This window comes from Protomyctophum parallelum, assembly GCF_964188405.1.
Source record: "Protomyctophum parallelum genome assembly, chromosome: 17".
Taxonomy (NCBI): domain Eukaryota; kingdom Metazoa; phylum Chordata; class Actinopteri; order Myctophiformes; family Myctophidae; genus Protomyctophum; species Protomyctophum parallelum.
Window position 1 is genome coordinate 44,409,510 of NC_139719.1, and position 12,559 is coordinate 44,422,068.

Sequence of the window (12,559 nt, forward strand, 5' to 3'; positions counted from 1 at the left end):
TCGATGATGTCACTGGAAGACGGTTTCTTGAACTGCCCACAGCCCTCCTATGAGACACAGACCGAGTAGAAAGAAATCGCGTCATTCTTTCAAGATTATTAGTGAGGACCTATTATATGAAGATAGGTTAAAAAGTGGTGAAGTGGTCCTTTAAACATGTAGCTATATGTAATGTTAGAGTCCACATAAGTGAACCTTTTCAAGCCTGTTTTCTCAACTCGCTGTTTCTCTGCATGGCATTCCCTGCTTTTGTATGACATGGCAACATTAACCCATTCTGAACGGGAACCCATTTTGGTGTTGGCATCATGTTATGCTTTAGCTATTGAAAAATAGCAGATCTACAAGCTCGTAGCGCGCCACCGAGTGGCGCGCTATGAGCTTGTAGGTCTGCTATTATTTTTTTTTAAATCGAACAACGACTGACATTTTTAGAATCTGATCTCAGGTCAGAATGGGTTCATCAGACCAGTGTGTGTCCAGTGGAAAACCTCGTATGAATCTGATCTCAGGTCAGAATAGGTTAAAAAATAATCCAATGGCAGTCCCTCAGTCAAATTTAGCCACATTTAGCCACATATTCTATATTACTTGTTGTAGTTTTTGAGCGGTGCAAACACTCCAAGGAACAGCAATGTCCGTGTTCCCCTGTGTGTTCACCTACACACTAAACCCAAGCGTTTAGGTTATAAACAGTTTTAAACACATATTTGTAACACTTTTTAAACGTGTCACAGTGTTTAGATTATAAACAGAAGAACATGTTTAATCGCCAGTAACACTTTTTAAACACATAAACGTGTTTAGTTTTTTACAATCAAAGTCAGTCATATTATAGGTGTTTTAGAATTCAAACACTAGGTGTTCTGGTGAGGCGTTTGAGTGAACTCGTGTTCTACTGTATTTTATGACCATTAATAAACATTTGGCATTTTATTATTACACACATGGTGTTTAGGTTTAAACGCGTCACATGTTCCAGGGATTTACAGTGTATGTGTTCATTAATGAGCGCCAGTATAACCCATTCTGACCGGGCACCCATTTTGGTGTCAGCATCATGTTATGCTTTAGCTATTGAAAAATAGCAGACCTACAAGCTCATAGCGCGCCACCGAGTGGCGCGATACGAGCTTGTAGGTCTGCTATTTTTTGAAAAATCGAAGAACGACTGACATTTTTTTGAATCTGATCTCAGGTCAGAATGGGTTCATCAGACCAGTGTGTGTCCAGTGGAAAACTCGTATGAATCTGATCTCAGGTCAGAATGGGTTAATGAGCGCCAGTATAATGAGTACCAGTAGGGGCGCTGTTGTGCAGAAACAGAGAGAGAGAGAGAGAGAGAGAGAGAGAGAGAGAGAGAGAGAGAGAGAGAGAGAGAGAGAGAGAGAGTGCTGCACTGTTGCCTGCTAATGAGAGAGAGAGGAGGAGGGTGGGGGGGGGGGGGGGGGGGGGGAGAGAGAGAGGGGAGTTGCATGTTTTTTCTATGGTATGTATGTACGGTAATACCGTATACATCGGATACATGTGCTACTAGGAGCTGTGCTCAACACAGTGTCACGCCTGGTGTTTCAGCGCCCTTTGGCATACAGTGCTTTTTGAGTGGTTCCGCCACTCCTCCTCTGTGGAGCTTCGTGTGTCCCTATGCATGTCTGTGTAGAGTACCACCAGCAGGTGACAAAGTGGCGCACTGTTGAGCATCACACTGTGCACGGGTGCATGATGGGAAGCTGAGTTTCTTTTTAGCAGCCTTTTGTGTGATTCCGCGTGTGACAGTACAGTCACAGTACAGTACAGTAGACCCAGGGACCCCCTGGGGTCATCTCTCGACCGTTTCAGATGCGGGGCGGCTCGCCGGGACCGGGGCCGGCGTCTGGGAGATCCGGGAACCCCCACCGGGGACCCCCATGGGACCCCCCCCCCCCCCGGGGACCCCCACACGGAGCTGCACCACTCAGTTCACACGGGTGTGAATCTCTTCTGCTCCGATCGTTTCAAGTAGAACATCGTTTTTGGGAGAGGATATCGTTCATCGATTCAACGTCACACACTTTAGACTTTCCGACTTTTCCCCCTGACGACACGCGGGTCGTTTTACCTCCCCGACTATAGACGACCACGAAACGGGTCTACGGTATGTTTTGCCGCTAAAAATCCAGCTATGGGATATTTGTTCCATTGAACGCGGATCTGTGAGCCATAGTTGGCGCACGGCCAAAGCGACTCATCGTAAGTCCAAACGTTGCGAGCGTGAAGAAAAACACTCACTGCGCAAAGAGCAAGGAATACGGAGGTGTATATATTACAGGAAACTCCCGTTAAACTCTCCAACAAACTCCCGTAAAACTCCCGAATTGTACCACAATCACACCTGTATATTAACCGTATATTAACTGTATATGTACCATCACACCTGTATATTACCGTATATTAACTGTATGTACCATCACACCTGTATAATACCGTATATTAACTGTATACGCTGCTAGACTTTACGGGGAAATCTTCTCTTTTCACGCAGTGTTTTACCGTAGACACTCCAGGATTGAACATTCCGTGCTTTGGATCAGTTCCCAGAGTCCCTCCTTTCATCAATTAAATTGATAAATTGATCAATTAAAGATCAATTAAAAAAACAGCCCCTCCCCACGAGGCCGCGGCATCGTCGCCATGGCAACACGGTGACGTCGCAGCACGAGCTCGATTCGGAGACGACAGTTTGTGAAAAAACCACACTTTGGTTTCCGCTTTTCTCCACCTCAGCCCAAAACGCAGACCTCAGACCTCCGACTCCAAACTGGACACTCGTCTCCAGGAGGGCCTCCGGATGCAGGCGGGGGCGGGGCTTCCCCCATCGTTGGTGGGGAAGGGGGGCTCCTCCAGTCCGGCGGGCTGCGACCCCCCCCCCCCCCTGGTAGACGACGGCGTACGCCCCGTAGAGGCCTCCGTAAAGGCCCTCCTGGTGGAGGCGGCGGTGGCGGTAGGCCGGTGGTGTCTGGTGGTGGTGGAGGTGGTGGTGGTGGAGGTGGAGGTCCAGGGGGTCGTGGTAGAGCGGCAGCCCCGGGTAGGAGCTTACGTAGTGGGAGTACTGCCTGCTGCCGCCGCCACCGCCCAGCAGGCTGGTGGCCCTGCGCACCCCCCCACCCACACCCATCACCACCGGCCCCCCGGTGACGACAACGCCGCCGCCACCACCACCGGCGGGCGGCGGGCGCCGCACCACCAGCGCCTCCCCGCAATAGGTGGCCGCCGCGGCGGCGGGGAGGGGGAGGAGGCGGCGCAGAGGCCTGCAGCGGCGCTGGTCCTGCCGGATGTGCAGGTAGGCCTGGTTCTGGTTCCGCGGCAGGAGGCAGAGGTGGTGGTGGTGGTTGTGGTTGTTTTTGCGGAGCAGGTGGAGCGGGACCAGAGGGGAGGGGAGCTCGCCCTCGCCGCTGGGGGGGGGTGACGACGGCGGGCTGGGGGACGGCTGGCGGGCGGGGGGGGGAGCGGTGGTGGGGAACAGGTCGGGCAGAGGAGGGGGGGCGGAGGAGGACGGGGGAGGGGGGGAGACGGCGGCCGCCGCGACCGACGGGGAGGAGTGGCGCAGTCTGCCCCCGGACCACGTGGCCTTGAGGAAGGATGGCCGCCGCCTGAGGCGCCGTAGGGGTCCCCCCCTGCCCCCCCACCCCACCACCACCCCTCCTCCTCTCAGGACCAGGTCCTCGGGGGGCCAGGAGCCGTAGCCGTCCGCCCCCCCGCCGTAGAGGAGGCCTCCGCCGCGGTCGGCGTGGAGAGACGATGAGCCGCGGCGGCGGCGGTCGTCGTGGTCGTCCAGGACGCTCAGCTCCGTCAGGTAGACGGAGGAGGAGGTCGGCGTCTTTCCTCCGTCTTTCTCCGTGGCTCCTCCTCCTCCTCCGTCCCTATGCGGCGGAGGAGGAGGCTCCTCCCCCACTGTGAGCGCGGCGGCGCTCCGGCTCCGCCTCCTCTTCCTCGTGGCCACGCCCTCGTAGACGTGCTGGTCGGCGTCGGGCGGCGGCGGCGGGCGGGAGGCGACGGCCGAGTGCGAGGCGTAGATGTCGGGAACCTTTTGGAACGGGGAGATGAGAACAGAGTTGACCTTTAACCTTTGGAACGTGGAGATGAGAACAGAGTTGACCTTTAACCTTTTGGAACGTGGAGATGAGAACAGAGTTGACCTTTAACCTTTTGGAACGTGGAGATGAGAACAGAGTTGACCTTTAACCTTTTGGATCGGGGAGATGAGAACAGAGTTGACCTTTAACCTTTTGGATCGGGGAGATGAGAACAGAGTTGACCTTTAACCTTTTGGAACGTGGAGATGAGAACAGAGTTGACCTTTAACCTTTTGGAACGTGGAGATGAGAACAGAGTTGACCTTTAACCTTTTGGAACGTGGAGATGAGAACAGAGTTGACCTTTAACCTTTTGGAACGTGGAGATGAGAACAGAGTTGACCTTTAACCTTTTGGAACGTGGAGATGAGAACAGAGTTGACCTTTAACCTTTTGGAACGTGGAGATGAGAACAGAGTTGACCTTTAACCTTTTGGAACGTGGAGATGAGAACAGAGTTGACCTTTAACCTTTTGGATCGGGGAGATGAGAACAGAGTTGACCTTTAACCTTTTGGAACGTGGAGATGAGAACTGAGTTGACCTTTAACCTTTTGGATCGGGGAGATGAGAACAGAGTTGACCTTTAACCTTTTGGAACGTGGAGATGAGAACAGAGTTGACCTTTAACCTTTTGGATCGGGGAGATGAGAACAGAGTTGACCTTTAACCTTTTGGAACGTGGAGATGAGAACAGTGTTTTTTTTTAATATATTTTTTATCCCACGATTTTGTAACCCATTTTTCACCCCTGTGTCAATCATCTAATGTGATCCTGGGCTCTACACACCCTCCACCAACCGAGTCCCCATATATGGGGGACAAGGGGAGACCAACCTAGTCCCCATATATGGGGGACAAGGGGAGACCAACCTAGTCCCCATATATGGGGGACAAGGGGAGACCAACCTAGTCCCCATATATGGGGGACATGGGGAGACCAACCTAGTCCCCATATATGGGGGACAAGGGGAGACCAACCTAGTCCCCATATATGGGGGACAAGGGGAGACCAACCTAGTCCCCATATATGGGAGACAAGGGGAGACCAACCTAGTCCCCATATATGGGGGACAAGGGGAGAGCAACCTAGTCCCCATATATGGGGGACAAGGGGAGACCAACCTAGTCTCCATATATGGGGGACAAGGGGAGAGCAACGGACTTGAACTCATACTTCCTTCATGCCTGAGTGTCCAAGTTGCTCCTTTACACCTGACAGGGGGGAGTTTCCCTGGTTGGACGTAGCGCGTGGAAAGAACACGTTATTCCAACCAGTTCCTTTCCCCTCCATCAGGCGCCCCGGCTGGCCAGGGGGAGGCAGTATAGAGACCAGTTCCTTTCCCCTCCATCAGGCGCCCCGGCTGGCCAGGGAGAGGCAGTATAGAGACCAGTTCCTTTCCCCTCCATCAGGCGCCCCGGCTGGCCAGGGGGAGGCAGTTTGAGATGAGAACAGTTTTGACGGACGGCAGCGGCCGGAAAAGGAACTATAAGTACATTCAACTCAACGGTTTCAACGCCCCGAGAGAACCAAGATTACATTAATTGGAGTTAATCCAGCGTTTAAAAAATAATAAATAGCATTTTCTTTTTTTGCGTCGTTGCTAGTGTCAAAATGAGATGAAATATGCACGATCCAGCACCTAATAAAAGATTATTTCCACCTCCAAAACAATGGATCACCCCCTGGTAAACCAGGCATACTTAATGAACCGGTGGGCGTGTCCACATAAAAACATCATTTTAACAAATACTGTACACTTTTTTAGAAAAACGTCTTCCTTCTCCTTAACAATAAGACCTGACGATCATGTTTTAGGGTAGGGAAGAAATCGTGGCACTCCGTCTTTAACCCATTCTGACCTGAGATCAGATTCATACGAGGTTTCCGCCGGACACACACTGGGTCTGATGAACCCATTCTGACCTGAGATCAGATTGTAGAAATGTCAGTCGTTCTTCGATTCTTTCAAAAATAGCAGACCTACAAGCTCGTATCGCGCCACTCGGTGGCGCGATATGAGCTTGTAGATCTGCTATTTTTAAATAGCTAAAGCATAACATGATGCTGACACCAAAATGGGTGCCCGGTCAGAATGGGTTAAAACCAGTCATCAATCAGTGCCAGGAAGTGCTTCAAAATAGGAGCTCTGGGTGGTCCGGGGTTGTCTCAGCGCTTTTACTCTGAAAGCCATGACCCGGAAACAATCTACTAAAAAAAGTTGACTTTACATTGCTATAGCTTACATTGCGATCATTTTAATTTATACGATATATATGATCCAAAAAGCGTTGATATTTTTGCGGGAGAGAGACGGATGAGGAGCAGAAATGAAGCGCCAGCATAATCGATCCATTCATCACCACGGAGAGCGCCCTGGATTAGGAGATACGAGTCATTCTTTCCGCCGCGCTAACATGTGAGTCAATGACAAGCTAACATGAGCCCAGAGCGTTAGCATACGGCAGCCGAAAGGCGAAGGGGCCAAAAAAAATAAAATAGGAACAATTCTGAATATTCTTATCTCGCCCCGTATCATTGAGGATGCGCTATAGGACGTTTAAGGCTCAGCTCGTTTTTAATCCTTAACCCATTCTGAACGGGAACCCATTTTGGTTTTAGCATCATGTTATGCTTTAGCTATTTAAAAATAGCAGATCTACAAGCTCATAGCGCGCCACCGAGTGGCGCGCTACGAGCTTGTAGGTCTGCTATTTTTGAAAAATCGAAGAACGACTGACATAGAAACATAGCTTTTTCAGAAAACTGTCAGGATGTAGAAGACATTTTTATAGAATCTGATCTCAGGTCAGAATGGAAAACTGTCAGGATGTAGAAGAACACTTTTAGAATCTGATCTCAGGTCAGAATGGAAAACTGTCAGGATGTAGAAGACATTTTTAGAATCTGATCTCAGGTCAGAATGGAAAACTGTCAGGATGTAGAAGAACATTTTTAGAATCTGATCTCAGGTCAGAATGGGTTAAAGGTATATTCAGTGATTTCACTTAATTCAAATATCACTTATTTTTTTGTTTTGTTGTGATAATCCTCCCTACTATAGAGTGTGCTGGCCATATAAGGAGTTCCTCCCTGTCCCCAGTTAACCCCTGGGGGTCAAAAAACCTTAGGTTTCGTTTTTGACTCTCTATCCTGATTGGACGAAAGGCTTTGGGTCCCACAGCCAAAAACGAAACCTAAGGTTTTTTGAGTGAAATCACAGAATATACCTTTAAGTAACATTTAGAGGTACAGAGATAAAAGAAGCACCTGGAGGTCGGCGTAGGGCCTGAAGGGCGTGTCCACGTAGCCCCTCCCCCCCGTGGTGTGGTAGTGGTAGTGGGGGGGAGGGTCCGCCAGGTGGGGGCTGCTGAGGCTGCAGGACGCGGGGGGGAGGGGCCGGGCGTCGTAGAGGCAGGAGGAGGAGAAGGAGGAGGGGCCGGGGGGGGGGCGGGGTGACGAGGAGGGGGAGGGGCCGGTCGTAGAGGCACGACGAGGCCGAGCGTCGCGCCGGCAGCAGCGAGTAGCGGAGCGGCGTGGGGCGGGCCACGCCCCTCTGGGGGGCGGGGCATGAGGAGGAGGAGGAGGAGGGGGGGGCCGGGGGGGGCGGGGTCACAGGGAGGAGGGGGGGGGAGGGGTGGTGGTGGGCGAAGCCGCCGCCCGGGACCGTTTCTGTGGCGGCGGAGGCTATCTGTTGGAAAAGGACAAGGGATTTATGTAATAATATTACTATTTACTTTTTTCCAAAAGCAATATTATTACTATTTTCACGAGCCTTGGTGGAACTGTGTGTTTGAGTGTTTCTTTCTTTACACATAGCTCCGAGTGGCGGCCCCTCCTCTACCTGTGGTGTGGAGCGCTGGGGGCCCCCCGGGGCCCCCCCGTGGCGCCCCCCCCCCCCACTGCTGCACGGTCTTGGTGGCGTGCTCCAGGGAGCCCTCCAGGTTGGCGCTGGACACCAGCTCCTTGGCGGCGCGCAGCATCTTCAGCACGTTGGCCTGGTGGGCGTAGCTGGACGTCACGTCAGGGGGGTGGGCCCCCAGGGGCCCCCCGGAGGAGGGGGGCCCCCTGCGGAGGCCCTCCACCCCGCTGAAGCAGCTGTAGATGGCCTGTAGGGGGAGACAGAGAGAGAGAGAGAGAGAGAGAGAGACAGAGAGACAGAGAGAGACAGAGAGAGAGAGAGAGAGAGAGAGAGACAGAGAGAGAGGGAGAGACAGAGAGAGACAGAGAGACAGAGAGAGACAGAGAGAGAGAGAGAGAGACAGAGAGACAGAGAGAGACAGAGAGAGACAGAGAGACAGAGAGAGACAGAGAGAGAGAGAGAGAGACAGAGAGACAGAGAGAGACAGAGAGAGACAGAGACAGAGAGAGATACATCTCAAGCCAAACGTGCACATGGCTCATCACCCACCCTTGACCTATCCTGCCTCTATGATCACGTCCACCTCTTTAGAGACGTAGTCCCAATATTCGCCCGGACCCTGAAGGATGCTACCCTCAACCGGAGCCCTGCTACCCCACAGAGAAGCACCAGACACCCTGCACCCGCGCCACCCAGACAAGCACGTGGCTTCCTTGGACCTACAGGGAGAGGCCCTTCACTTCAGCCACAACACCACCAGGACTACCCAGCTCAGCGCAACTTGCCCCAGGATAGACCACCATCCTACAACCCCCCGCAGAACAGGCCTGAGCCCCTCTTACCCCCCTCGGCAGCCCCAGGTCTACAACAGGAGCGGCATCGAAGCAGTCTCAGCTATGCCCAAGCGGTGAGCAGAGCAGCACCACCCACTACACCCCCCACCCCCGCCCCACATAATGACCTAAAAGACATCCAACAGATGCTGAGCCTACTCTGTTCCCGCCTGATAGGAACTGGGCCCTGGTGAAAGGTTAATTCACACTCGCACAATAATAGATGCACACACACACACACACACGCACACACACACACACACACACACACACACACACACACACACACACACACACACACACACACACACACACACACACACACACACACACACACACACACACACACACACACCCCATCAGTAAGATGAGCATAACAAAAACATTTCTCTCAGTTTATATTATACAGTAGCCTACCGTTTAAGAGTATTGGCAAGTTGATGTTTATCTCATTTTTTGTACAGCAGATATCTGTTTATTCATGGAGCAAAAGTGTTTTACTGTTGCATGTTGGAACATTCGAGGTCTGAGGTCTTTTGCTTTTGGCTCCAAGAGCAGAGACCCAGACTTCATGAGAGAACTGGAAGACCCGGACATTGTGATATTGCAGGAAACATGGAGTAAAGGAGAGGAGTCCACTGGCTGTCCCACAGGATACAGAGAGATCATCGTACCATCTACCAAACTAAAGGGGGTCACTCAGGGAAGAGACTCAGGAGGGATGCTGATCTGGTATAAAACACAACTAATACATTCCATTCAATTAATCAAAAAAGAAGATTTTTACATTTGGCTCAAAATTAAAAAGGAAACAATCACAACTGAAGAAAATGTTTATCTATGTGCAGCATATATCCCTCCATCAGAATCCCCTTATTACAATGAGAACAGTTTCACCATATTAGAGGATGAGATTAGTAATTTCCAGGCCCAGGGAAACATATTGATCTGTGGAGACCTCAATGCCAGGACAGGCACAGAGCCTGACAACATCTGTGACATTAATAATAAACATCTACCAGACCTCAGCATCCCCCTGCCATCATACCCCCCCAGGAACAACTACGACAAAACAACCAACCAGAATGGAAGACAACTCCTACAGCTCTGTCGGTCGCTGGGTCTGTACATAGTCAACGGCCGGCTACGAGGGGACTCATATGGAAGGTACACGCATTGTTCCCATCTTGGTAGTAGCACTGTTGATTATATGATAACAGACATAGATCCAGTGCACCTCAGGGCATTCACAGTCAATCCTTTGTCGCCTCAATCTGATCACAGCAAAATCACTCTGTACTTAAACCAAACACAAACACACCTCAATGGAGTTGAAAACAGTCCACTATACATATTAGAACAGCCCTACAGATGGAACAAAAACAGCCTAAATGATTATCAGCATGCAATTGGCAATCACAGAATTCAATCACTACTAAATACTTTTCTTATCCAGTCATATCCTCAAAACGAAGAAGGTGTAAACATGGCTGTGCAAGATATAAATCATGTATTTGACAATTTGGCAACCTTATCAAACTTAATTCAATCACCTAAATTTAAAAACAAAAATATGAAAACTGAAAAATGGTTTGATTCTGAATGCAGAAATCTACGGAAAGCACTGAGGATCCTATCTAACCAAAAACATAGAGAACCGGAGAATCAGGAGGTACGACTTCAATATTGGAACACTCTAAAACAATACCATCACACCATCAGATCAAAGAAAACACAACATATCAAACATCAACTCACTGTAATTGAGGATTCTATTGACACAAATCAATTCTGGGATCATTGGAATAAATTGAACAAACCATACAGAGAAGAATTGGCGATTGAAAATGGAGACATATGGCAGAGCCACTTTGAGAATCTATATGCTCCAATCACACCTAATTTGGCACAAAAAAACACAAAAAACAAACTTGATCTACTCGAATCCGTCATTAAGATCAACAAAAACCTTTAGATTTCCCAATTACAGAAAAAGAACTAATAGACAAAAATCCAGGGTCTGCAAAACCAAAAAATCTTGTGGTGTAGATGGAATACTAAATGAAATGATTAAACATGCTGACTATAAAGTTCACACTGCCTTGCTGAAACTGTTTAACATTGTTCTAGGTATAGGTTATTTCCCTGACATCTGGAACCAAGGACTAATAACGCCCATCTTTAAAAATGGTGATAAATATGACCCGAACAACTATAGAAGGCATTTGGTCAGCAGCAACCTGGGGAAGATCTTCTGTTCAATCATTAACAACCGATACAGAACTTCCTCAGTGAGCATGACATCCTGAGGAAAAAGCCAAATTGGATTTATAACCAAAAAACCGAACCACCGACCACATTTACACGCTTCACACCCTTGTAGAAAAACACGTTAATCAAAACAAATCCAAAATTTTCTCCTGCCTTTGTAGATTTTGAAAAGGCATTTGACTCGATTTGGCATGAGGGCCTGCTATTCCAAATTTAAAAAAGTGGTGTGGGGGGAAAACATATGATATTATTAAAACAATGTATCAAAATAATAAATGTGCAGTAAAAATTGGCAACAAAGAACAGATTTCTTCCCCAAAGTAGAGGAGTAATGCAGGGCAACAATCTAAGTCCAACCCTGTTCAACATTTATATAAATGAATTGGCAAAATCACTGGAGGACTCATCAGCACCTGGCCTTACCCTCGGGAACAAAGAGATTAAATGCTTGCTGTTTGCAGATGATCTGGTGCTGCTGTCCAACTGTAAGAAGGACTACAGCAGCTCCTAGATCAGCTGCAACACTTCTGTCAGACCTGGGCCCTGAAAGTCAATATGAAAAAGACAAAAGTCATGGTTTTCCAGAAACGGTCCAGATGTCAGGGAAGCAGATACCCATTTTTACTTGGCTGCACCAACATAGAACACACACACACATACACATACCTGGGATTAAAAATTAGTTCCACAGGGAATTTTAACATGGCTGTGAATGACCTGAGGGAAAAGGCAAGAAGGGCTTTCTATATGATTAGAAAATCTATCAAAATTAACATTCCAATTCGAATTTGGCTGAAGATTTTCAAATCAATTATTGAGCCAATTGCCCTGTATGGTAGTGAAGTGTGGGGTCCCCTGGCAAATCAGGAATTTTCTAATTGGGACAAACATCCAATTGAGACTATTCACACAGAATTTTGTAATATATATTAAAAACTCAAAGAAAAACTCCAAATAATGCATGCAGAGCGGAACTTGGCCAATTCCCTCTCTAATTAACATCCAGAAAAGAGCATCAAATTCCATAAGCACCTTCAAAATAGTGACCCCACCTCCTACCATCACCAGGCCTTAAATGCCAAGAGGAGAACATGAGTAGGAGTCCCCTCAGTCAGCTGGTCCTGAGTCTTACCCCCACCACCCCCTCCCCTGACTAAAACAACCTCCACTAACCAAATTATCAAAATGCAACAAGAACATTATCACATATTGAAAAACACAACAAAACCCAAAGTAAATTAGAATGCTATTTGGCCCCTCAACCGAGAATACACAGTGGCAAACTACCTGACCACTGTTACTGATCCAAGACTGAGGAAGATGTTGACTATGTACAGACTCAGCGACCACCGCCTGGCAGTAGAAACAGGCAGACACAGACAGAACTGGCTGCCTAGAGAAGACAGACTGTGTTCACTCTGCTCTCAAGGGGAGGTGGAGACGGAACTACACTTTCTGTTACAATGTGACAATGACAAGTA

General features: G+C 49.0%; 1 protein-coding gene across 1 annotated transcript in view; it reads right to left on the bottom strand.

The window, feature by feature from the left end:
• Window positions 1-1,835: 1,835 nt before the first annotated feature.
• LOC310874091 (uncharacterized protein) overlaps window positions 1,836-12,559 on the bottom strand; it is a gene marked incomplete at both ends in the record, with an annotated part of 86,301 nt that continues 75,577 nt past the window's right edge. Inside the window, 4 exons of the mRNA XM_083786766.1 lie at window positions 1,836-1,873; window positions 2,737-4,063; window positions 7,573-7,668; window positions 8,024-8,221. Of these exons, the coding sequence (XP_083642892.1) occupies window positions 1,836-1,873; window positions 2,737-4,063; window positions 7,573-7,668; window positions 8,024-8,221 (1,659 nt within the window). The remainder of the gene's footprint in view (window positions 1,874-2,736; window positions 4,064-7,572; window positions 7,669-8,023; window positions 8,222-12,559) is intronic.